Here is a 27740-nt window from a genome sequence, read left to right as displayed (position 1 = left end):
TTATGATTATTAGATCGAATTAATTTTTTTTATGAATGATACACATCGAGTGCCTTACAAAATCAACGGTTCAGATTATCGAAACAAGACCCGTGGTGGGCTCCACAGGTAGTGATAGAGTCAGGATTTTGACTTAGAACGGGCAACATTGAATTAAAATCTTAATAAAAATCACAATCTAACTTAATTTTTATTTGATGGTAAGACTAAAAATTAATACGATTGCAAAGGTATATTTAAATATAAGTTTAAGTTAACTGATCATTATTTGTATTATTATTAATTTAATTTTATGTATGGTGATCATCACAATTTAAAAAATAATCATATACCTTCACAACATATGAGAGCAAAATTACATTAAGATACACACACAAAAGAAATATAGAGAGGGATAGAGAAAGAAAAGAGAGAAAGGTGAATTAATAATACACGGGGCCTATTATATATCACTTGTTTTTTTTTTTCTCTCCATTTTCAATCGCTGAATTAAATGGCAATATATCATTAGTTGTTATTAATTGTGTAATAACAATATGAAAATAAATGAACCAATTACAAGTATTTTTATAAGATGTGATATAACAAAAAAATTGGTGACATATAACATTTCTCTAATATAAAATTTATAAAAATATTTTTTAGCATAATTAAATATTTAGAGTGACAAACTAAACAGATTTTTTTTTTTAAAAAAAAAAAAGAAAAAAGGTAAAGAAAATAGTAATATAAAATTTTAAGAAATTACTTTAAAAGATTATATTGAAATATATATTTTTTATTAGGGGTATAAGCACAATTTCTTAAAAACTTGAGGGGGGCCATGGGACCCTAGGCCTCACGTGCCTCTGCCCCTATCCATAGGCCTCCCAATTATTTATTTATTTATTTATTTTTATTTTTTTATTTATTTATTTTTTTTAATGTTAAGACGTGAACATAATAGAAACTCAACCCTTATTTTTATATATCAATGAGTATATCTCAATAGTAATACTTGAATTCAATTAATATTATTTATAAATTAGTTTTCATAATTATTAATTCAAAAAATAAAAATAATTGTAAATCTTATTAGTACATCTTTTGATGATTTATAAAAACTAAATTTGTTTAGTTAAATAAACTATCAAACAATTATTTTATTGTGTAAAATATTCAAAGTAAACTCCAAAGTCTTTTTATACTAGAAGTAAGACAAAAATAAATAAATTAAATAAACGAGGCACTGTTCTCTTTGTGCATTTAAAGATTTCAAATAAATTAAAGAACATTAACAAATTGTAATTAAGAAAATTTCACTTAGGGATGAATATGGTTTGAATTAGTTCGATTTAGGAGTCAATTAAAACTAAATCATAACTTATAGTTTCATGAAATTTAGAATCAAATTGAACCATGAAAATTTTGGAACGAAATCAAACCAAACCACTAAAATACAGTTCGATTCTATTTAGAACAATAATTTTTAAAATTGTTGTCATCATTCACAATAAATATTTTATTTAAAAAAATTAATGATTGCGTCACCTATTTACTCGTTCATATTCTCAATATCGTATATTAAAATGATATACAAACTCACTTTTTAGATCTATTTTTTAAATTTAATAATGTGTAATGATTAATTGATAATTTTTGGGTTAGAATTTTACTTTGATCCTCTTCATTCTATATATATAATGGAGGATTTCCATTACATAATGGCTATGAAATAGGAATGCAAATTTATAATTAATTTAAATTAAAAAAGATCATTACACTCACCGTTAGATGATGAAATGGAACATCTCCATTACAAATACGGAAGGGAGAATATCAGGATCTAAACTTTACTAATTAGTCTCCTAATACTATTACACCAATTACTAATTGGGTTGAGCTTCTCTCATATTAGGATCTAAACATGATAGAACTTGAGAGATCTGTTGAGCCTATTATAAGTCCTATTTCGATAATTCAAACCGTTCACTCTCTAGGACTCGTTAAGTAGAATATTTATGCAAAAAATCAAGATGATCAGATATTAATAGCTATATGTTTGAATCAAATTTATATTACAAAAAATGAATGATTATTCTTGAAATTGTATTTGTTATCTATTTTTTTAAAACAAATATCGTTCGAATATATATAGTTGCCAATGTTCAATCATTTTGATTTTTGACATGAATAATCTATTCAATGAGTCTTAAAAAATGTAAACAATTCGAATCATAAAAATTGATTTCAAAATAAGTCAACTAAACCTAAACGATTCCTCAAAAGCCCTTAACTAATTATCCTAACAGTACTATTTAAAACTTTGTCATCTCTGTCTCTTGGTCACATTTTGATTCAGACATTTTGTCTGAGATAGAGTTTATCTCCTCATTCCCTGCAGCTTTTATCGACTAAACAAATAACAGAGATTTGTTTTGCTGGGCAAATCAATACAAGTCACATGAAGAATTCGATCAACCTCAACTGCAACAAAAAATCCTGGTTTGGTTTCGTTTTCTGCTTCATTTTATGGTTTCTGTTGCTTTGTTTCCTCTGTTCAGCTTCATTTTCAGGCAACAACAACAACAATAGGCTCACCTTCATTGCCAACTATGCAAATTCATTCATCTTTCGAGACTCCACATCTCATTCTATGTCTGAGAATGAGGAAAACAGAGTTGCTGATAGCAAGGATGGAGTTAAACAGGTTGAAAACACAACTCAACGGGTCTCCAAACATGTTTTGGATTCATGCTCAGGTCGATATATCTATGTTCATGATCTTCCTAGCAGATTCAACACAGACATTCTAAAGAATTGTTCATCACTAATCAAATGGTTTGATATTTGCAAGTACATATCAAACATGGGTCTTGGTCCTCGTGCTGCGGATTTTCATGGGATTTTCCAAAACAATATCAGTTGGTTTGAAACAAACCAGTTTTTATTGGAAGTGATTTTCCACAACAGAATGAACAACTACAAGTGCTTAACCAACAATTCATCTTTGGCTTCAATCGTTTATGTACCATTCTACGCTGGCCTTGACATCGGTCGATACCTTTGGGGTTACAATACTTCAATAAGAGATTCAGCACCCATTGAATTAGCCAAATGGGTTTCTGAGAAGCCTGAGTGGAAATCTATGGGTGGAAGAGATCATTTCTTTGTTGTAGGAAGGGTTACATGGGATTTTAGGAGACAAACCGACAACGATTCCGATTGGGGAAACAAACTCATGTCACTACCCGAATCCAAAAACATGACGATTTTGATAATTGAATCATTTTCCCAAGCCGAAACCAATAGAGATTTTGCGATTCCATATCCAACTTATTTCCATCCATCTAGCGATGACGAGGTGTTTCAATGGCAGAACAAATTAAGGAAATTGAAAAGGCAATACTTGTTCTCTTTCGCGGGTGCTCCAAGACCCAACAATGAACATTCTATCCGGAGTCAGATTATTAACCAGTGCCTTGATTCTGGAAAAAAATGCAAGTTTTTGAATTGTGCTTCGGGCGAAAACAAGTGTGATAACCCAACTTATGTGATAGAAATCTTTCAAAGATCCAAGTTTTGTTTGCAGCCTTCCGGTGATTCGTCTACTAGGCGATCAACGTTTGATTCGATCTTGGCAGGGTGCATTCCAGTTTTCTTTGATTCTAGATCCGCATACCAGCAATATATATGGCATTTACCCAAGAATTATTCGAAATATTCTGTGTTCATACCAGAGGATGAGATTAAAGATGGGAAAGTGAATATTGGGGAGACTTTGAGTCGGATATCGGAAGAAGAAGTGGCAGAGATGAGGGAGGAGATTGTGAAGCTCATTCCTAGAATCATATATGCAAATCCAATGTCAAGATTGGAGACACTTGAAGATGCATTTGATATAGCAATTGAGGGAGTTCTTGAAAGAGTAGAGAAAATTAGGAAAGAGATGGAGGGAGCGAAGAGTACTGAATTTTGAATTTGCTGCTGAGAATGGTTCGAGGCATTATTTGATCGGCACATAAAAAATCAAATACAGAATCGGACCCAAACAAATATGAATTGTTTCTTACAGGATTTTTTTGGTTAGGAGAGAGATTGTATTTGGTTATTGTTTTGAAATGGTTTTTTTTTTTTGTATATTCCTGATTATGTGTACTTTAGCTTCTTTTTTTTTTTTTTGGGGATTTGAAATGGGATAAGCAACTTGATTGTATTTGTTTCTTCATTATTCTTGTACTATTTGAGCAAAACCAAAAAAAAATTATTCAGCTTCTATCTATACTATATATTAAGTAAAAGGGGGTTTTTAATTCTAAATCTTGTGGGAGCTCCAATCTCCCAATCTAAATTTCCTGATTTTTTGATTTAAAAAAAAAAACCTTAACATTTATTAATTTCTCCCAATCCCAAAGTTTTACCCTCATAATAATACTTTAATGTATTAAGAACAAGCATAAAAAAAATTCTTTAAAATCCAACACATATGAATTCCTTGAAAAGTCTCAACACATATGATTATTATCCCTCATAATAACACTTTAATGCATCCTAAGAACAAGTATAAAAAAAATTTCTTGAAAAGTCCAACACATATAATTATTATCAAAATATTAAACTTTAATATAATATAATAAAAAAAGAAGACATTTAATTCCTTGAAAAGTCCAACACATATGATTAATATCAAAATATTAAACTTTAATATAATATGAAAAAGGAAAAAAAGAAGACATTAAAAAAAAAAAAAAAAAGACATTTAAAAATCGTAATTCACACATATAGATAATTGTAAATATATTAAGAAAAAGGGGGTTTCTAAATCCCAAACCTTGTAGGAGCTCCAATTTCTCAATCTTAATTTTCTAAATTTTTGATTTAAAAAAAAAATCTCAGCATTTATTGATTTGGTCAAAATCTCCTGATCAGCATTTATTAACTTTTTTCAATCCACATATCTGCATTTATTGATTTGGTCAAAATCTCTAATTAGCATTTAAAATCCTCTCATACAAATAATTATAGATACAGCCTGTGCATAGTTATTGCAGTAGTTTTTTTAATTTCTCCTGTACACTATGATTAGTGATAAGATTGTTAAGTTATTTTTATAAAAAATCTTTAAAAACATAATTTATATATTAAAAAAATTAAAACAAATATAAATATCTATAATTATCCCGTGCATAGAACGGGTGATAGGCTAGTTATATTTATATGAAAAAGTCTTAACAACACAATTTTCATAAGAACCAAACATAAATGTCAAACAATGAAAAGGGATTTATATATGGACCCGCAGATGTGAATCTCATTTTTTTGCTCTTTTTTTTTTTTTTTTTTTTAATTTTGTGAAAATTTTCTATACCACAGGTGATTTTCAATGTCTACATTGGTTGCTTTGCTTTGACAATTCTAAAATTCTTGAAAGCGTAGGCAATTGGTAGTCTATGAGCAATACCCTCCACGCGAACTTCAAATCCGGAATTCAAAGCCATCAAATTGGAAAGAATAAAATTCAATAAAGACAATTGGTGTCTTAGTCTTTTTAATGTGTCAAAAAAACAAAACTTGCACAAAATAAAATTCTACCAGTAATAAATAAAATTTTAAGATTCTCTCACTTATTTATAATTTTTCCTAGTTTATTGTATTAGAAGATTCTACCTTTTCGCCTTTTCTATGTGCTTGAAAAAACTTTCATCATTTGTTAGTTATAAATGATGTTTCCTTAAGCGGGTAGGAAAATCTTAAAAAACCATATATATAAAGGAGAGTATGCGGTCGATGAACCAGATTACCTGCACCTGTAAAGTAAATAAATTAACGTGTCGTTTATCTAGGTGAAAAATATTTTTATATTCTTTGATATTTGGTATAATAAAAAATAAAAGTTAACAAAAAATATTTTTTATGATCAACAAAAAACAAACTTACATGGACAGAAAATGTTTTCTACTTTCAAGAGATGAAAAACATTTTGTAGACTAAAATCTTACAAATATCACCACACTACCATCGCCACGTTCACCTCCACCACCACACCACTATCACCACGGCCACTGCCACCATTATTGTCGCTATTGCCGTTGCCGCCACCCCACCTCCACCTCCACCTCCACCTCCACCTCCACTTTCGTTTCAACACCACTACTATCAAACATAGAAAAATGTTTTCTCTAAGAAACATTTTCTAGAAAAAGTTTTCCGTAAAAAATATTTACATTTGAAATTTTTTTCGCCCAAACAAACAGAGCTTAAGATTGTATTAGGACTTCATTAGCTCTCAATGATGTAGAAAATATTTCATTTTCAGGCCATTTGTTTCACATTCATTTTTACTTCTTATAGTTGGTCATTGTGCTTATCGAGTGTCACTCCTCATGACAAAGTTTGTTAGTGTCCTATATGTGGATTCTATACATCTATTTGGGTTAGAATAGTAGAGTTCGAAATCTATTGTGGAATTAGGATTTTCATGTGTATCTTTCTTGAGCGAGATTGAGAGATCCAAGTGAGGAAAAAAAATAGAGATGTAGAGAATAAGAGAAAAAAAATACCGTGAGCATTGAATTCAGCAAGGGCGCAACTATCCTTGAGCATAGATTTGTGTTAGGTTTTTATTTTTGGCAACCCCATTTGACAAAACTCCTGTAAGTTGTATTTGTTTTCGCACTTTTTATTTCAGTGAGGCTATGAGTGTTTAGATGCGAATCCAACCCGAATTATGTTTTACAGAGAAGTTTGTGATGTTAATGCTTTCAAGATTGCCACTTCGCTGATTATGACGGGGATTGAGCTGCCCGGTCAGCTCGCGGAGGTCGAGGGGGCAGCGCCCCTTGGCAGGTCCGGGGCAGCGCCACGGCAGGATCGAGGGGCAGCGCCCCCGAAGAAAAATGCAAAATTGCATTTAGAGTTGCATGTCCGCTCTTGCTCGCTCGAGCGAAGGAGTGCGTGGCTCAAGCGAAGTCACTTATGGAAAACACGCATTTTTGGTTCCTTGCTCGAGCGAGAGAATCTTCGCTCGAGCGAGCATCGCTATTCAGATTTCTAAAAGTACGGGTTTCTGTCAGATTTTAGGATTACTTCTCCAGATCTTCTTCTTGGGTTCTAGGGTTTATATCTGGGGATATTTTGCTGGTTTTCTTTGATGTTTCGATTGAGTATTCAACTCTTGGTTTAAAGAGTATACATCAAAGGATTATTTGTTTGTTCTACACAAAAGTGAGAGTTGTTCTTCGGTGGATTCTGAAGAATTCGAGCCTGAAGCTTTGGTGGCTTCTGGAATGGCTCATCGTCAAGACAATTCCGAGGTGAAGACGGGATTGGAAGAGGCACATAGAGGTTGGTTCAATTCGGGCATGGATTCGCTAGGTAATTGAGAATATACTTATGTAATTCCTTTTTATCTTCTTAGTGGATTGTTTTGTGGCTGTTGCCCGTAGTTTTTTTTTATTTATCACAATTGGAGGTGTCCAATTGTGGTTTTTCCATGTAAAATCGTTGTGTCGATTTGTCTTGATTGTTTGATTGGGATTGTTATATACTGCTTAAAATTGATACATAATCACAAATCAACATCTAGGGGATTTCTAAATTTTTCAATTGGTATCAGAGCAGGTCGTGCTATTTTTTTTTAAAAAAAATTATTTTAGAACAAGATCTTGTTTGATTTGTGATAATGGATACAATTCGTAAGGGAAATTCTATGGTTCAACCACCCCTACTTGGCGGATCCAGTTATTCTTTTTGGAAAGCTCGGATGAGATCGTTTTTGAAATCTATAGATAAAAAAGTTTGGCAATCTATCATGAATGGGTGGACCGAACCAACGATTACCGTTGATGGAGTAACTTTCCCCAAACCAATTGATAAGTGGGACACAATTGATTACCAAAATAGTAGCTGGAATAGTAAAGCTATCAATTCTCTCTTTTGCGCTGTCACACCTGAAGAGTTTAGTCGTATCTGCAATTGTGAAGTCGTAAAAGAGGCTTGAGATATCTTACAAACTATTCATGAGGGCACTCTTTTTGTTAAACGCTGAAAACTTCAAAGGCTCACGTCTAGTTTCGAAAACCTTTCAATGAAAGATAATGAGACCTTTGATGAATTTTATGCGAAGTTGAGTGACATTGTAAATTCCAACTTCAATTTAGGTGAAAAAATACCAGAATCCAAAGTTGTGGGAAATTTTTTGAGATCCTTGCCCGATCGGTTCCAATCAAAAGTTACGGCTATTGAGGAGGCTCAAGATGTTGACAACCTCAAGCTGGATCACTTGGTTGGAAATCTCCAAACTTATGAAGCACATAGGAATTTCAAAAAGAAACAAAAAGATACTATTGCTTATAGTAGTGCTCATAGAGTTGAAGAGGATTCTGACGAGGATTGTGAGATAGATTCCAAGATTACGGTTGCTTTTGTTAAACAATTTAAAAAAAAAAATTTGAAAAAGAATCCTAATCTTTTGGAATCTACTCATACTCATAAATCTAAAGGTAAAGATAAACTCAAAATTAATTCTATAGCCAAGAAGGAGAAAGGAAAGATACAAGGGAACTCTGAAAGAGTCCAATGCTATGAATGCCAAGGATTTGGCTACTTTGCTTCAGAATGTCCCACTCGTTTGAAGAAGAAGAAAGCCCTCGCCATCACTTGGGATGATGAATCAGAATCTGATGAAGATGAAAGTGACAACGAAGATCAAGGCGAAGAGGGACATAAACAATTCCTTGCTTTCATGGCGGCTTCTGAAACTGAAGGACGAACAGAGTATCCGAAGAGGCCGGTTGAGAATACCACTGATGATGAATCCTCGGGTAGTGATGATGAAGAGCTTGAGCAAGCTTATGAAAAGTTGTATAAGGAATCTCTTAACTTATCCAAATTGAATGACAAACTCACTATGAAACACAAAGCATGTGAAAGTGAGAATGTCAAATTGAAGAAAGAGATTTCCGAGGCTAGGAATGATGCCCTTAAGATTTCTAATGATCGATAAGCTCTTTGTGCAAAACTCTTAACGTATGAGACAAAGAGGAACGAGCTACCGCAAATCTATGCAACATATGAAGAAAAGATTGAAACTCTCAAGATGTCTCAACTTGCATTGGAAGAACTAATCATCAAGAAAGAGGAAGAACTCAAGTGTGCTATGGCTACCATTGGTCTTTGGAACAAATGATCAAAGACTTTGGACAATATCATTGGGTCTCAACAATTTGTTCTGACAAGAGTGGCATTGGGTTTGGTGGTAAGAAAGAGCAAAAACAGAGTGCTTCCATATCTCATGATACAAGAATTCAAGGAAAGGGGGAACAAAAAATTCAACATAAGGATGGACTTCTCAAACTTCCTAGAGTTGGTAAGGTAAAAAAAAAGAAGGTAGACCCTGTACACCCTGTTTTTATTTGTCATCATTATGGTATGCATGGTCATATTCGCCCTTATTGTTATAAGTTGCATGGGAGAGTTTATTTGCCTAGACCTAAAAATAGGATGTTGGAAACCAAGTCGAGACGGGTTTCCATTGAAAGCAAAGGAAACTACAACGTCAAGACACCATCCAAGAACCGCAATGCTCACAACTTTGTTTATACTAAAGCGGTTTGGGTGAGAAAACTTGACTTGTGTTAATTTGTTTATTTGTTTTAGTTTTTAGGTTTCTGTGTGTTTTTTTTTAATGAGAAAAAAATGTGTGCATGTTCGTTTTTATGTCTTGCTTTGTTTAGAAAAAGAAAAAAAATAAAAAAAAAAAATCCCAAAAAGATTTTCTTTGTATGGTTTAGCAAGCTTAAAATTTTTGAGTGATCCTTGGTGCATATTGGAATTGATAAGAATATCCATTACATGTTAATATGTGTGTGCTTTCTGTGGTCATTACTCACTTTGAAGTGTATGTTTTTTGATTAGTATGTCTCATTCTGTACACACTCTTGGATTAGCAAATTTTGGAGTCTTCCGCCTTAGTGATTATTTTTTCTCTATGGACTTCTGGCATTGTATCTTTTGCTTTTCTAGAGGAATTGACCTATACTAGCATATCATGGGTGATGTTGAGTCTCTTAACCACCTTTCATCTTTTTGCATCTCCATGGCTTTCCCCTCTATTCTTTGTAGTCCAGGCATGAGGAAAAGGCTACCTCAGAGGCACCAACCATGCCATCCTTATTATATCCATGCTTCTTTGGTTCGGTTTCCATACTCTTGAGCGTGTTAGCCGCCAATGAGTGTGCAAAAGAAAGAAAAAATGTGCAAAAGAAAGAAAGAAAAAAAAAAAAAGTGTAAAAGAAAGAAAACAAAAAGATAAAAAAAAAAGAAAAAAAAAAATAAAGGATTCATTGATTGAGGGGGAGCCTCTGCCTTTACTCACCAAATACCCCTTGATTCCTAGTGGTTTGACTTTCCTTTGTTGTGCATAGATTCTCTTGTCGGAGGTCCAACTTTCAGATCACTACTAGGATTGAATCTAGTGTTTGTCAAACTCCAAGAGTCACACACACACTTTTATCCAAGGTTCTAAATATCGGCCCGTACGTGCTGTACTGGCCGATTCGTACCAGAAAATGGGAGTGCCGAGTCGGATACTCATCGGTATATCGGTGAGAATGAATGTTGCGTCCGTAGTGGCCAATTCCCGATACGTATCGGCCTGAATCCGATACGTGAGCGATATAGCTCCGACACAGTCCGATACGGCTGAAAATGAGCAAAGCACCTGCAAAAATGCTCCGTTTATAATGCTCCAGCTGAAAAATGCTCTGTTTATAAAGCCACCATTTTATAATTCTTGCAGGTGCAGGTGCAAGAATTATAAAATGCACCTGAAAACGAGCAAAAGCACCTGCAACAAATTAATACATTCCCATCACATGCTCTGTTTATTAGGAGCATTCATAATGCTCTGTTTTTTCTTTTGGCTGAAGAGGATCAGCCTCCTCTCCGGCCTTCTTTCTGTCCAGCAATATGAACAAGATTGGGACACGTGGTAGGCAGACAATCTAAGGGCCTGAATATGTCCACGTCATCTAGTAGGAAGGGGATGGAATGGAACGATGTCGTTTTGGAAAAATGGACCCGTTTTGCTTAACACAGTACTATTAAAAAATTAATTTTTTTTGTATTTTTTATTTTTAGTGAATATTTAAAAAAAAAAAATCTATATTATTTTGTTTAAAATGAGTCAAAAGTGCCTCTATATATTAAATTTTTGATTAAAATGTGATAAATTAAGGCTAAAAGAGTCAAAAAAATGCATAAAATTGAGTTTTAGAGGGATTGCTAATGATTTTTGAAATTTCACAGTCGCGACGCCCGATACCCGATACGTACCGGTCGATACTACCGATACTGATACTCCGCGATCGATACCGTTACATTACCTGATATCGCGATTTAGAACTATGCTTTTATCATGGGATCTATGCTTTTCACATAATGCATCACTTTCTTGCATGAGGAATCTTCTACAGACTATGCACATTGTGTTTACTAGTAATTGTGCTTCTTGGATAATCTTGTGTGTTTTAAGGTACAAATCTGAGATTTCTTGCTTGCTCCACCATATTATTTTTGTTGTTTTTTCTTCTTGTTCATTGTTTTTAGTGAAGGGTAGTTTGGTTTATCATTACAAGAGTTTATTAGCATGAATACTTTGATTTGTTTGGTAAGGGAGATTGGCTATAGTTGTTTTGCATGTTTGCTATGCACTGTGTGCTAATTATTTCCTTCTTGCATGTTTCCGGTATTTACATCGTCATATCATTGCTTGTGTGGTTTATGATCTTGCTTTTGTTGTTTGAGAGTTGTTTTTCATGAGTCTTAGTTTTCATCTATTCATGTTTTCCATCTCATGTTTCAAGATAATTGTGTCATATGTCTATTGCTCTTTCATATACTCTTGTGGGACTAATAGTTGTTTTGGAGATTGTGGCACTAATAGTTGTTTTGCAGATCATGACCTTGAGAAAGAAGTTTGTTTTTATTGGTTGTAAGGGTTAGGGTGTTTAGGATTTTATTTGTTAGATGTGTTTTGTCACGGCATTGTCAAAGGGGGAGATTGTTAGGTTTTTATTCTTGGAAATCCCGTTTGACAAAATTCCTTTAAGTTGTATTTGTTTTCGCACTTTTTATTTCAGTGAGGCTATAAGTGTTTAGATGCGAATCCAACCCGAATTGTGCTTTACAGAGAGGTTTGTGATGTTAATGCTTTTAAGATTGCCACTTCGCTGATTATGACGGGGATCGAGCTGCCCGGTCAGCTCGCAGGGGTCCAGGGGGCAGCGCCCCTTGGCGGGTCCGGGGCAGCACCACGGCGAGGTCGAGGGGCAGTGCCCCGAAAGCAAAATGCAAAATTGCATTCAGAGTTCCATGTCCGCCCTTGCTCGCTCGAGCGAAGGAGTGCTCGCTCGAGCGAATGCTGCGTCTGGCAAAAAACCTGAAAGAGATGAATGTACGCTCGAGCGAAGTCACTTATGGAAAACACGCTTTTTTGGTTCCTCGCTCGAATGAGAGAATCTTCGCTCGAGCGAGCATCGCGATTCAGATTTCTAAAAGTACGGGTTTCTGTCAGAATTTAGGATTACTTCTCCAGATCTTCTTCTTGGGTTTTAGGATTTATATTTGGAGATATTTAGCTAGTTTTCTTTGATGTTTTGATTGAGTATTCAACTCCTGGTTTAAAGAGTATACATCAAATGATTATTTGTTTGTTCTACACAAAACTGAGAGTTGTTCTTCAGTGGATTCTGAAGAATTCAAGCCTGAAGCTTTGGTGGATTCCGGAGTGACTCATCGTCAAGACAATTCCGAGGTGAAGACAAGGTTGGAAGAGGCGCATAGAGGTTGGTTCAATTCGGGCGTGGATTCGCTAGGTAATTGAAAGTATACCTGTGTAATTCCTTTATATCTTCCTAGTGGATTGTTTTGTAGCTGTTGCCCGTGATTTTTTTTTTATCACAACTGGAGGTGTCCAATTGTGATTTTTTATGTCGATTTGTCTTGATTGTTTGATTAGGATTGTTATATGCTGCTTAAAATTGATACATAATCACAAATCAACATCTAGGGAATTTCTAGATTTTTCAATTTGGATAGTGATATAAGTTTTGAATATTTTGGTCATCTCACTACAACATATAAGAGTTTTAGAGACCAAATGTTTTAGTCTCTAAAAGTAAAATTATTTTTGCAAAAGGCATTTAGGGACTAATTTCTACTGTCATGAGGATAGTTGCTAAAAGGTCGTCCCTAAAAGTAAAAAACAAGGCTTTTAGCAACAAAATTTTGAAAATGTCACTAATAAATAGACTTTTAGGGACAAAATAATTTGGTCTCAAAATGGTTTATTTTTTGAGACAAAAAATTTGGTCCCAAAAATATAATAATTCATCACTAATGTCTAATTTTTGTTGTTAAAAATATAATGACACTTTTCGCAACAAAAATATTTAGTTACTAAAAAATAATTTTGTCCCTAAATTTTGATCTCTAAAACCTTAATTTTTTTGTAGTGCCTCACATGTATTCTTTATTTTATTCATAATGGAAGCTCTTTTATCGTGGATGTAGATAATTTGGGCCAAACTATGTAAATTTGTATGTGATTATTTTTCTCCTTGGTATGTGCGTGGGTGGACATTCATTTGCATTGGTGGCACTACAAAAAAATTGACTTTTTGCAACGACAAAATACCGTCGCTAATACTCCTAATGCCGTCGCTAATACTTTTTGCGACGGCAAGAGGGGGTCGCAAATGCAGGGGTTGCAAAAGAGTTTTTGCGACGGCACAGTGCCGTCGCTAATGTTTTGCGATGGCATTTTTGCCTTTTTGCGATGGCATTGTGCAGTCGCTAATAACGTTTGAAATTTCTTGACTTTTTTGGGACGAGACTATTTTACCGTCGCTAAAAATGTTATTTGAGACGGCAAAAAATACCGTCGCTAATAGTCTTTTTTTGCAACGGTAAAAACACTATTTTTGCGACGGTGTGGTGCCGTCGCAAAAAGTATTAAAAATATGCAAATTTCTATTTTTTGCAACAGTGTAATGCCGTCGCAAAAAGTTTAAAAAAATAATAAAATTTCTATTTTAAATAATAAAATTTCTATTTTTTGCGATAGTATAATGCCCTCGCAAAAAGTAAAACCTGTAACAAAATTAATAAAAATATTAAAACTTACTATTTTTTGCGACGGTGTAATGCCGTCGCAAAAAAGAAAAAAACATCCTACGATAAAAATATTAAAATTTCTCCATAATAATATAAAAATAACAATTTCTTCATAATAAAATATTTTTCCATTCATATAATTACACATCAACAAAATTATCCCACTACATAATGTTCCATAATACATATATAATGTTTAAATACATGATTTTGTTCATAATTTAAAATAACATAAACCAAATTTCATTACTAAAATAATAAAACAAATTGCATTTAAATTCTCACTTTCATAAATAAAATTGAGGTCTAGACAGGATGAGCCATTTACTTTGGGACCCATATTTTACATGCTGAGTATTCAAGTCATTGTGAAGGCATTATGACACATAAACCCTCCTTGCCTAACTGTCACCCCCTGTCCGGCCATTACACTGCAAAATTGTGGGTCTACATGCCAAAAAACGTTTCAAAGACACCTAGAATATGAAAGGCAATTTGATTAGCTGCAGCTATAACCGTGGTGGCCTTGTATAGAAAATTTTCCCCAATTCGTGTCTCCACTAGCATGAGATCGCTACAAAGAAAGAAAGGCATGCCAAATTAAAAGCAGAGAAAATAAAGTAATAATTCCAATGTTTTATAGCAATCAACATATTGAAACATAATATGCCAAGAAATCACGCACATGCATAGCACTCTTTTCCTATGAAGGGTGGGTTCCCAGCATAGCACTCATATAGCACACAACCAAGGGCCCAAAAATCAGATGCATAAGAATGGACGCCTCCATCCTGAAACAACTCAGGAGCCATGTAAAAGGGAGTTCCACATTTTGCTTGTGGCAGTTGAATAAATAGAGGAATAGAATAAATGAATTAGTAAATAAAATTCCAGTACAAATTTTTTATTAAAAAAATAATATATATATTCCATAGTCCAAATCTTAATGAGTCATACAAACTAAATCAGTAGCATGCATCAAAAGTTGTAATGTAAGAGAAACCTACCAAGGAAGAAGGAGTTTTAGATATATCACTCAATTTTCTTGACAATCCAAATCCTGTTTAATTTTATAAATAAAGTTTCTGAATGCACATAGGCCGGCCCAAGGAACTTGAATGCGGAAACCAACATGGCAACAACAGTTGTCATTAGATTGGTATAATATTTAAACATAACTATAATTAAGTCTAGCAAAAAATTTCTATTTCAAATTGAAACAAGAAAGGTAACCTGGATGAAGAACTACAATGTCATAAATAAATATACCAATCATGACAACCAGAAATTAACTATTGTGGGAAATAATAAAAAATGTTTACAGAAAATATGCTGTTTTAGGATATGGAAATAGCTCTCTAAATTAGACAAGCAAGAACATTATCCATACCTCATGGAGATATTCTCTCAGATTAACAAAGGAATGAGAGATGTTAATGCAATATGATAGGGTTGCATGAATATTATCACTCCTCATAATTGCTTCCTCAAGCTTATCCAATCGTCTGCATTCAATTGCCATTCCGATAGCTTGTTGATACTTTCCATCCAGGATACACCTATATACAGCAATGGTAAGAAAATTGGAAAAAGGCGTCATTACATTGAAGATGAGGTGAAATTTACATACTTATCCAACATTCTCTCCACAATTGCCTCCAAACGAGCGTCCATTTTGGCTGCTTCATCATTTGACTCTGCTGCCTTTGACTTGACGCTGGCATATTCATCAATAGCTTTAGCTGAGTGAAGAAAGAACATGACAGCAACAATTAGTAAGATTACAGTGAAAAGGCATAATTTACATTCATATAATTCTTTTCATGTTGAAAAATAATAAATGCAATGCGAAAATTCTTACCCAGAAGGGTATGGACATAATCTGAATCCTCAGAAACATCAAACATTGGACCAGCACCAAGAGCATATGACAATGAGTCATTAAGTTCACCCAAGTAATAGAAAACCTGACGAAAGAAATAAAGGAATTTGTGTAAACAAGATAAAAGTAAATTAATTAAACGTCTTAAGGACTAACAAGTGATAGCCTCTGATTTCAGGTTTTATCTTCACATGCAAGTAATCTATTGTAAGTTACTGATAATTAAAATAAAAATAAAAAAATAAAAAAAGAGTACTAAGATATATTGTGGTTGCAAAGATTAGAGAAACCAAGAATGCAGAAACTCACTACCCCAGGGATGAAAACATCTGAACATATTGAATGATTGAGTGAATTGTCATATCCAATGTGTCTCCCTCCTTTGATAACACACTCCAGATACAATCCATAATATTCATCGATACCCACAGGAATACACGTGTACATCACAATAATTTCCAATATTGAACAGAGACCAGTATTGCATTCTTATCACTAGCTCTTCTTCATTTTAATTAATAAAACTGTTTGTTTACATAGGACACTTTTAAGAATGGTGATGAGGTGCTATGAGTAATTAAATTGGAATTGGCTAAATTTTGTTTACATAGGACACTTATAAACACATGGCATAGCTAAATTTTGTTTACATAGGACACTTATAAATCCTGTTAAAATTATAATTCCTCATTATACAAAAACTCCTATAATCATGGCAATGTAAATAGAATGTTATATCCCTATCTCTCCCTGGCTGATTCAGAGTTCAAATGTGATTATATCCAACCCCTAACATACATAGCTAACTTGGGCAGCTTTATACAAGGAAATCTTTTGTTTGCAGCCCCTCTGAATTTGAAACACAAAATTTACGTGTAAAAGGAATACACTACACACATTAATTTTCAAATGTCACACATCTGAGCTAAAGATTTAATAGGATACCACAAATTTTCATCAATGCCCCACTTGATTGCTAGAAGGAAAGAATAAATATATATGGTTAGAAGATCGCACTACACCTATTCAGGCAAGAAGGAAAGAAAACCTTGGCAACCCAAATGATCATAAAAACCAGAATTGAAGAAAATTATCTTTTTTCTATACAAGAAAAGTAAGTGATCATAATATAGAAGAGGGGCGATGGTCGCTAAACACAAAGGAGGAATACATAGAAAAATGATAATGACCTTTGAAACAAGCAATGCAGCAAGTTATCGTTGATCAAACTCCTCATCTTCATATAAGCTCTCTCTGCATGTGAAATAAACACAAACATTTATTTCCAAAGAACTAAATTGATAGAAATCTGAAAAATGGATTCCTTTTTTTTGATAAGTGACAATAAAAAAAAATTTAAAACTGGATTCTACACCATCAGTAGTCCACTAATATCACAGTTGTTATGAGAATCACATGGCAACATAGTCCAATACTATTACTTAATTAGTCAACTAGGACTACAGATTTGCATATGCAATATCCACACAAAAATAGGAAAGCATAAAAACTTCATCACAAGCTGGAGTAGAAAGCATCATTTAAACATAAACATCATACAGAATTGGTTTTGAAGAAGTAATCAGAAGAAAAAACATATTTATGGTACCCTATAAGTATTCACTAGCCAAAAACATGTCCACAAAATATTCCAAACAGTTCTTGCTCGATTCCTCTTAAGAAACAGTAACAAATAAGAAATATCTCTGAAACCCAAATTTTTACCTAAACATCAAATCAAACCCTAGATTCTGCATTATCTACTTCAAACAAGTAAACAATAAGAGAGGAGAAAAAGAAGTTAAAATTTTGAACATCCATTACGTGTTACATAAGAAAAATAGGAACTACAGATACCTAGCTTAATTCAATCAAATTTCTAACTTTTTAAGGGAAACTTGTTGCTACTGTTGCACTAATTGTAAATGCATATATATATACTAGCGGTTGGGCACACACGATGTGTGTGCAAATTAAATAAAGAGGAATAAAAGAAAATAATAATGAAATTAATATTATAATGTGTACTTAGCTTAAGTGGTATGAGTCTTCATACTTAAACCCATGGTCATGGGTTCAAGCCTTGTCCATCTCTTTGTTTAACTTTTTTTTTAAAAAATAAAAAAGAAGACTGCCACATGGCATGAGGAGAGTAAAGCAAGCTTCAGGACACCATATTATGTGTTCACTTTATAATAGTACTAGTGGGTGGCACACACACGATGTGTGTGCAATTTAAATAAGTAGCAATAAAAAAAATAATAATGAAGTTCATATTATAATGTGTACTTAGCTTAAGTGGTATGAATCGTCGTACTTAAACCCATGGTCATGGGTTCAAGCCTTGCCCATCTCTTTGTTTAACTTTTTTTTTAAAAAATAAAAAATACTGCCACATGGCATGAGGAGAGTGAAGCTTCAGGACACCATATTATGTGTTCACTTTATAATAGTACTAGCGGTTGGACACACACGATGTGTGTGCAAATTAAATAAATAGGAATAAAAGAAAATAATAATGAAATTAATATTATAATATGTACTTAGCTTAAGTGGTATGAGTCCTCATACTTAAATCCATGGTCATGGGTTCAAGCCTTGCCCATCTCTTTGTTTAACTTTTTTAAAAAAAAATAAAAAACACTGCCACATGGCATGAGGAGAGTAAAGCAAGCTTCAGGACACCATATTATGTGTTCACTTTATAATAGTATAGATAGATAGATAGATAGATAGATAGATAGATATATATATTAAAATTTTACATTCTTCTATTTTCCTCTGTTTCCCAGCAACCAAGCAGAAAATTTCACGCCACAAACAGATTCAGAAGCAAACTCGAATCAAATCTAAAAAGAGAGTTACCGAGAATTTGCCACGGCCGATAGCTTCATAAATGTGGTAGTGGTTCATGATAGCCGTTTGCGAAATTCTAGGGTTTCGAGTGTGAAATAGAGACTGAAGAGAGAGACAAAGAGAGAGTCGCAGATCGGAGATAAATATGAGGTCGATTACGTTTGGAACTAGTGATTGAGATGGCTTTGGATCTGTTTTTCTGGTGAGAGGAAGCTTTGCTGACTGTGAAAAATGAAGGAAGATAGAGAGATGGTTGTGGGCAGGAAGGTAAGTGTAATTGAAAATCAAATCTGAAAAATAGAAACTTAGGGCACGCCGATGGCCGCTCGTCGTCGCCTCTGAGAGAGAGAGAGAGAGAGAGAGAGAGAGAGAGAGAGAGAGAGAGAGATAGTGTTGTTTCGAAACTTAGGGCTCTGAAACTTAGGGCTTTACAAACCTGAAATGAAATGGAAAAAAAGGGAGGAAAGACGGGGAAAAAAGGGGGGAAAGACGGGGAAAAAATGAAAAAAGGTTTTGTTTGGTTGAGATTTTCGGAATATTTTTAATATTTTGATTTTCAGAATATTTTTAATATTCTTAATATTTAATTTTTTAAATATTTTTAATATTTTAATTTTTAAAATATTTTTATACAGGGCTACAAAATTAATTGACAAAAAATAATTGACATAGAAGTTGTTTGAAAAAAAAATGATTTGAAAAAAAATATATATTCAAAAAAATTACTTAAAAACAATTAATCGAAAAAAAAAAATTTTTTTATTTGAGTATTTTAAAAATAATTTTTTGTAGTAGAGAAGAGTGAGCGATAGTAGTGGTGGATAAGAGGTCGTGGTGGCGGCGGCGGCGAAGGAGATTAGTGATGAAGTTGTGGTAGTGGTATGGGAGATGGAGTGGTGGCGGTGGATGAGAGGTAATAGTAATAGTAGTAGTGGTGGTAGTAGTGGTGGTAGTGGTAGTAGTGGTGGTAGTGGTAGTAGTAGTGGAGTGGTGGAGGTGAAGTGGCGATAGTGGAAGTAATGGTGGTGGTGGAATGTCGTTTGCAGTAGTGGTGAAGGTGGTAGAGGAGATGGGTGGTGAGAGAGAGAGATGAGTAAGAGACAAAGTGATGAGCGAGAGAGAGACAAAGTGGTCGCTAAAAGTGTGTTTTCTTGTAGTGGATCAATAAATCGAGAGAGAGCTCTATAAATAGAGAAGACGGGAGGGAGAGAGTGAGCAACGCAAACATAGTGAAAGAAAGAGAGAGAGAAGAAGAGAAAGAGATAGAGAGTGAGAGACAGAAAAGTGACAGAGAGGGAAGAGAGATGGACGAGAGAGACAGAGAGAGATAGAGAGAAGAGAGAAGAGAGATGAGCAAAAGAGACATAAAGAGAAGAGAGATGAATGAAAGAGACAGAGAGAAAGATAGAGAGAGAGAGAGAGAGAAAGATAGAGAGATAGAGAGAAGAGTGATGAGTGAGAGAGGGACAGAGAGAGAGAGATAGAGAGTGAGACACAGAAAAAGAGAAAGATAAATAAGAGAGATGAACGAAAGAGACAAAGATAAGAGAGATAAGCGAGAGAGACAGAGAGAGAAGAGAGATGACCGAGAGAGATAGAGAGAAGAGAGATGAGCGAAAGAGATAGAGAGAGAAAAGATATGAGAGAATAGATAGATAAGTGAGAGACACAGAGAGAGAGAGGGAAAATAGACAGATAGACAGACATACAGAGAGAGAAGAGTGATGAGTAATAGAGAGAAAGAGAAGAGAGAGAGGAAGATGAAAAAATGTTTTTTTGCGACCCATTTTTTTTTTGTTACTAAAAATCAGGAACTAATTTTTTGCGGTAGAGGATAGGGAGCGACAGTAGTGGTGAATGTGGTGGATAAGAGGTGATAGTGGTGGTGGTGGTGATAGCGAATGAGATTAGTGGTGAAGTTGTGGTAGTGGTAGAGGAGATAGAGTAGCGGTGGTAGATGAGAGGTAATGGTAGAAGTAATGGTGGTAGTGGAGTGGTGGTGATGGTGGTAGTAATGATAGTCGTAGAGGCGGAGTGGCAACAATAGTAGTAGTTGTGGTAGTGGAATATCATTTGCAGTAGTGGTGAAGGTGGTAGAGGAGATGGTTGGTGAAAGAGAAATGAGTGAGAGACAGATAGAGAAGAGAGATAGAGACAGAGACAGAGTGATGAGTGATAGAAAGACAAAGTGGTCACCAAAAGTGCATTTTCTTGTAGTGTCTTGATAAATCGAAAGATAGCTTGGTAAATAGAGAAGAATGGAGAGGGAAGTAAGCAAGGCGAACACAATGAGGGGGAGACAAATAGACAGGCAGATAGAGAGAAAAATAGAGAGAGAAGAGTGATGAGTGAAAGAGAATAAGAGACAGAGAGAGAAAGAGAAAGAGAGAGATAGAAAAAAGAGAGAGAAACAAGAGATGAATGAGAGATAGACAAAAAGAAATGAACGAGAGAAAGACATAGAGAGAAGAAAAATGAGCGAGAGAGATATATAGAAATGAGCGAGAGAGACATAGAGAGAAAAGAGATGAGAGAGATAGAGAGAAGAGAGATGAGCGAGAGAGAGATAAAGAGAAGAGAGATGAGTGAGAGAGGTAGAGAGAGAAGACAGATGAGAGAGATAGAGAGAAGACAGATGAGCGGGAGACAAAGAGAGAAAGAGACAGACAGACAGAGAAGAGTGATGAGTTAGAGAGAGAAAGAGAAGAGAGAGATAGAGACAAAGAGAGAAAAAGATAGAGAGTGAGAGACAGAAAAAGAGACAGAGAGAAGAGAGATGAACGAGAGAGATAGAGAGAAGAGAGATGAACGAAAGAGACAGAGAGAAAAGAGATGAGAGAAGAGATAGATGAGTGAGAGACATATAGACAGAAAAAGAGACAGACAGATAGACAGACATAGAAGAGTGATGTGTGAAAGAGAGAAAGAAAAGAGAGAGAGGAAGATGAAAAATGGGTGAAAAGAGACAGAGAGGGGGGTAAGAAGAGATTAGGGATTTTTGGTTTTGGGCGGGGTGGTTTGAGATTGAGCATTTTTTGTTTGGGTTGAGGAGGTTACAAAACGGGAATGGAAAAAAAAAGGGAGGGGAATGGAAAAAAGGGGGGGGGGGGAATGGAAAAAAAGGGGGGGAAACATAGCGGGAATGAAAAAAAAAAAAAATCGATCACAAATGAAATTTAAACAACAAAATGTGGTTTAACCTTTTTTTGTTTTTTTTTTTTTGCGACGGGGGTTGCCGTCGCCAAAAAAATTTATTTTTTGTTAATTTATTTTTGTAGTTAATGAATTTTTTTTAAAAAAAGTCATTTTTTTAGTTATAGATTGAAAATTTATTTGTTTTATTTTTATTTTAATGAAAAAAAATTATTATTATTTTTTTTTTATCAAAAAGTCACATTTTTTTTTTGCGACGGCAAGTTGTGCCGTCTCAAAAAGTCATATCTTTTGTGACAGCAAATTGTGCCGTCTCAAAAGGTCACATTTTTTGCGACGACAAGTTGTGTCGTCTCAAAAGGTCACATTTTTTGCGACGGCAAGTTGTGCCGTCACAAAAAATGACTTTTTGCGACTTTTTGTGACGGTAAATGTGCCGTCGCAAAAAAGTTCCGTCTCATAAGCCCACTTTTCTTGTAGTGTGGGATGTGATATAAATCTTAACAAGTGGTATCAAAACTAAAGGTTACCGATCCTAAGTGCGATTGACAGAGGATGCGGTTACTGCACATGGAAGACTTGCGCAAAAGAAAAAGAAATCCCAACTCAAAATTTGATGAAGGTAATGTAGTTGTGGGTATCGTGCCTTTTTCGAGTCTATGGCCCGTTTCCTACACAAATGTTGTACTAACTCCCTTTGACCAACAAAGAGTCGCCACTTAATGTTTTAAGAAAAATTAAGAAACCTTTAGCAATGAAAACTAAGTTAAGGACCGATCCATTATAATAAAAAAATTCCAAATTCAAGAGCGTAGGTACAAAAGGAGAAGGTTATTGAATTAAAGCATTCATTTTTGCCCAATCCGAAGATTGCATCTACTTACTTTCTATTTTATGATTTTAGTGGTTAATTATTCACAAACTTTATTATTAGACCTAAAAGCCTTTACTAACCCAAACAACTAGATAATTTGAATAAATAATAAATATCACTTATTTTATATTGAAAAAAAAATGCTATATTTTTCAAAAATTAAGATTTTTAATCAAAAGGATATTTTTAATCATTCATGGCAATGGACTCGAACTAGAATAAGCAATATTCACATAAAAATATTCAAAACATATAATTTTTCATAGAAAGAGTATTTAATTTGGATTATCTAAAAGACAATGCAACAAGACACAAGCACATGCTATGAAGGTTAAAAGGACTTATTCAGATGCCCACTTTCAACGTCTTACATGCAAATACATAAATAAACATGATCCTAACATACAACTAAACACACAAAAAATAGTCCTAAGCCCGGTTTGAGGCTATTAAATTATGCTTATGCTAACAAGGCAAATAACAAGTAAAAAGCAAAGAAAATATACTAAACTATATGATGATCAAACTGAGCTTAAATACATGGTTTCTACATGATTAAATGAACCTAAACATGTTGTTCTAATATAAATAAAGAAAACATGTGAGGAGAGGTAATAATATTGATAAAACGAAGAGACTATATGATGAGATGATGAATGAAGACCCTAACAAGGATTGACTACTGAAAATAAGCAAAGAAAGGGTATTGAAATAATAAAAAGATAAGAGGTTACCTGTTGTTTTGAAGAAAACGCAAGAAAGAACGAGAAAAGTTATAGGGAAATTTAGACAAGGGAAACGGTATTTTTGAGAATACTGATCTTCACTCTCCTCTGACTTCTGAAAAATTATCGTTTTTTTTTTCTTGTCTTTTTCAGTTTATTTTTAGTACCAAACATTAAAATCCAAAGATTGTGGAAAATTAAAATACTTACTTCAGCTTTTTGAATTAGTCTAGAAAAGTAAATATTTACTTGCAAAATGAATGGAAGAGATGTGGCTAAATTTGTGAAAATCCTCTCCTTGGCCATCAACCACTTGAAGCTTGTCACTAAATGTTTTAGGCATATACCAAATCTGCAATTCCTAGAGGGTAGAGATGAATATCAATCCATCCTGAAGCCTCTTCAAATTCTTGCATTTAACAATCCATAGACAAGAAAGTTTAGGCATGACTCCAACATCCACCCTCCATTCCTCAATTTCTAAATTACAAAGCTCCATAGTTTTAAAAACCGGCTGATAGGCTACGTATATCGGCCGATACGTATCGGGAAAATGGGGCATCGCGACGGATATAGGCCGGTATACTGCTGAGATTGAAAATCGCAGGAGAATCGGCCGAGTTCCGGTACGTATCGGTCTATAACCGCTATACAAGCCGTTACACAAGCCGCAACAGGCAGATACTCACCGGTTCGGACCGGTATGGGAAAGAAAAAGCTGAAAAACATGTGAAATAATTTTTAAAATTCACCGCCGTGACACCCGATTCCCGATACCTATGGATCGATACTATCGATACTTGTGCTCCGCGATTGATACTGTTACGTTACCCAATATCGTGATTTAGAACCATGCACAGCTCTAGATGATTGAAATGAGGAAAACCATAAGCTGAACAAACGATTTCCTTTCCAACAAAGGCATTACATAAGTGGAGAGTCCTTAAGTGAGGTAGCTTTTCCAATGTTACCATTGGGTTCCTTAAGTTGAGAGTTCAACAAGAATAAAGTGGTGAGGCTTGGGTAGAAATGGTGTTCATATTCTGGAAACTTACGTATAGCACCATATATATTCAATAGAACAAGGAAATCACAACCAAGTAGTTGTTAAGGAGGTAGTTATTGACCACCGTCAAATCCTCAAGATTTTCTTGCATTCTTGCGTTCTTTATTCTCTGAAGATTGGTTAATTTGAAGATACCTCTAACTTCAATCTTTTCTGAAGCCAAGTTTTCTAATATCTCCAAGTTGCTCAAGCCATCTAGTCTCAGTTTTCCTTGTGTGAAAAATTGATTATAATAAGGAAGATAAAGACGTATCAATCCTTTCATCTTCCATAACACATTTGGCACACTGATCTCATCGGTTGTGCACAAATCAAGGGTTTGCAAGTATCTCAGGTTGCCTATTGATGATAGAAGCTTTGTGAATCCAGTCTTTCTTAAAACAAAGTATCTCAAGAGGATTAGGTTTCCTATTTCTTTTGGTTCTCTTTTGTCTTAGCCTATTCCAACAAAATGTATAACTCTAAGAAATTTACAATTTTGCGAGAAAAGAGTCAATTCTTCTCCAAAAAGATTGCTAAACTCATCACCCATGAAGAATAAAATTGTCCAAATGTGTTGAGCTCTTCCTTCTTGTTCGGAGAGGCAAAGGTTACTATTTTTATCTAGATTGATGACAAGTCTACGTAGTTTACTACTTTTGCTAGCGCCGCTTCATGTTTCCATGTTAAAGAAGAGGGATGCCCTTGTACATTTCTATGTTGATAATCAATGACATTAAGAAAATTTGCCTCTTTTACCTTTGACAAACATAAATCTTGCATGAGGTCATGAAGTCGACAATGTTTAAATCTTTTGCTTTCTTTAATTATTGAGCATTCCTCATCTAGTGGCAATTCCACTTGAACCATGCACCTCTGTCACTCTGTGCTAATTCACATATGTAACATTTTGCCACGTCTATCATTGTTTCTTCTTCTTCTCTTTCCTCTTGGGATATGAAGCCTTCAGCCATCCACAGTTGATATAGCGTCTCTACTTCTATATCAAAATCCTCTGGATAATTGCCACAATAAAGAAAACATGCCTTCAGATATGACGAGTTTTGGTAACTTAGAGCTGACACATCTAACAATCTCCTCTTGGTATGAGCCAATATTTTGATGCACTGTTTGCCAATGGCTCAAGGTAAGCTTTGTTCCTAGAAGTCCTCCAAGCACTACAATGGCTAGTGGTATGCCGCCACATTGTTCAACCATTTCCGTTCCTAACTTCTCCATCATTGGGTCAACTTTGAAGTCTGCAATGGAATTAAGTTCAAATTTATTAGAATAGATTGCCTAATTTTTTGACCAATGTAGTACAGTATGTTGACTCATGTACTCCAATCAAATTTGCAAAATGTTTTAACCATTAAAGATCTTTTGTATGGAAGCTATGATTTTTGTTGTCCATTGTTATGATATGCCCAAAGTCTGGGATATATTCTGTTGTGCGGAGTTTTTAGAAAATTCAATCACACCAATATAATTGATGGCATTTGAATATGAAACAAAAGAATCATACAAAAATATGCAAATCCAAGAGTGACACAATCTTAAACTCATAAATGACCAATAGTTACGTCGTTTGACCTAAGTTTACATTCATGATAATCACATGAGAATGGGATTTAACTAGCAAAGAGAACAATACTTCGAAGAGCTACAATGATGACAAAGCAAACTCTTACGAATAACTAAGCTCACCAAACAGAAATACAAGTTTTCTCACCAAAACCAAAATCTTCTCTCTAACCCAAGCAAATAAATAAGTCTCACTAGGTGACACCAAAGAACAAGTCCCATAAAACTTCCAGTTTCAACCAAGAAAGCACCAAGGCGAGAGATAAAATCTCACCAAAACAAGATTTCAATATTATGATATTTATATGCTTCAATGAAACTAATATTATTTGTGAAATTGTGATGTTGGACAGTATAAAAATGTGACTATCTAAATGACTTAAGCTTTAACATAAAATTATTATTACTGTATTTTCACTAAAAAATATACACATATTTTTATATATCATAGAAATTGTGGTCAAAATATTTATTACTCATTCTAAATACTCGGTTAGATTGACAACAACATATTAGTTTAATTTAAAAATAGGTTAATTACACCAACACCTCTCAACTATTAGCGAATATCATTTTACCCCCTTCATCGATGAACCTGTACATTTTGACCTTTTCAATTATAAAAATGTATCACTTTCACCTATTTCAGGCCAACTCTAAAAAATGTATATTTGTATGGTTTTCAAAGTTGAAAGTGTTAAAACGTACGGGTTCATAGATGAGAGAGGTAAAAATATTTTTAATAGTTAAGGGGGTGCTGGTGTAATGAACCCTTGCGTAAATTATGAAAATGGTCTTTGTAGTTTACACGATGTGTCAATTTGGTTTATGTTGTTTCAATTTGCTCGATTTTAATTCTTAATTTAACGAATTGTGTCATATTAGTCAAATAAATAATGGTTGTTAGTTTTGGTGGACGAAAAGTCTAACAATGTATCAATTTGGTCCTTGTAGTTTATACAATGTGTTAATTTGCTCCCCATCAAAATCGAGCAAATTAAAACAACAGAGACCTAATTGACATATTGTGTAAACTACATAAATCAAATTGACACGTCGTTTGACTTTCCGTCTACTAAACTTAACTATCATTATTTATTGAACTAATATGACACAATCCATTAAATTAAGGAGTAAAATCGAACAAATTGAAACAATAGAGACCAACTGCAATGATCATTTGTATAATTTACCCTTAACCCTTTAGAATTATTATTTATTTATTTATTTTTTGCTATCTTAATTAAAGAATAGTTGTCATGGTTGCATTTCGTTGAGAAGAAAGGTAACAAAATTAAATAAATACTTAGATCTAACAAAAATTTGATAGGAAATATCATTTTGCCCCCCAAACTTTCACACATTTTTTAATTTGACCTCCAAACTTTGATTAATATCAATTTTACACCCAAACTTTCAAAAGTTTGATCAATTTGGCCCTTGCTTCCATATTCCGTCTACAATTGG

The 27740-nt window shown here is 34.1% G+C and overlaps 2 protein-coding genes across 5 annotated transcripts; one reads left to right on the top strand and one right to left on the bottom strand.

The window, feature by feature from the left end:
* Nucleotides 1-2298: 2298 nt before the first annotated feature.
* LOC114321642 (putative xyloglucan galactosyltransferase GT13) lies at nt 2299-4255 on the top strand. Its single transcript, XM_028268829.2, has one exon. The coding sequence runs from the start codon at nt 2444-2446 to the stop codon at nt 3956-3958; it is 1515 nt and encodes a 504-aa protein (XP_028124630.2). The 5' UTR covers nt 2299-2443; the 3' UTR covers nt 3959-4255.
* Nucleotides 4256-14421: 10166 nt separating this feature from the next.
* Nucleotides 14422-19314, bottom strand: LOC114321610 (26S proteasome non-ATPase regulatory subunit 1 homolog A). Of its 4 annotated transcripts, none has more exons than XM_028268782.2 (7): nt 18902-19314; nt 17228-17290; nt 16016-16123; nt 15785-15896; nt 15545-15713; nt 14840-14989; nt 14422-14728 (listed from the first exon to the last, which is right to left on the bottom strand). In XM_028268782.2, the coding sequence occupies exons 2-6, from the start codon at nt 17277-17279 to the stop codon at nt 14858-14860; spliced, it is 573 nt and encodes a 190-aa protein (XP_028124583.1). In that variant the 5' UTR covers nt 17280-17290; nt 18902-19314; the 3' UTR covers nt 14422-14728; nt 14840-14857. The 4 variants fall into 4 exon arrangements, with proteins under 4 accessions (XP_028124583.1, XP_028124585.1, XP_028124588.1 ...); XM_028268784.2 differs by having other exon boundaries at nt 14840-14945; XM_028268787.2 differs by lacking the exon at nt 14840-14989.
* Nucleotides 19315-27740: the final 8426 nt, after the last annotated feature.

This window comes from Camellia sinensis, chromosome 7 (assembly GCF_055761805.1).
Source record: "Camellia sinensis isolate YWXY chromosome 7, ASM5576180v1, whole genome shotgun sequence".
In the NCBI taxonomy this organism is placed as follows: domain Eukaryota; kingdom Viridiplantae; phylum Streptophyta; class Magnoliopsida; order Ericales; family Theaceae; genus Camellia; species Camellia sinensis.
Note: the sequence above shows the minus strand (reverse complement) of the source record. Positions and strands in the feature narration are given on the sequence as shown.

Coding starts and splice junctions, on each gene's coding strand:
- LOC114321642 (XM_028268829.2), top strand. CDS start 2,444: ATGAAGAATTCGATCAACCTCAACTGCAACAAAAAATCCTGGTTTGGT.
- LOC114321610 (XM_028268782.2), bottom strand. CDS start 17,279: ATGAAGATGAGGAGTTTGATCAACGATAACTTGCTGCATTGCTTGTTT. Junction 15,897..16,015: donor TTATGTCCATACCCTTCTGG/GTAAGAATTTTC, acceptor TTCTTCACTCAG/CTAAAGCTATTGATGAATAT. Junction 14,990..15,544: donor TGAGAGAATATCTCCATGAG/GTATGGATAATG, acceptor AACTGCCACAAG/CAAAATGTGGAACTCCCTTT.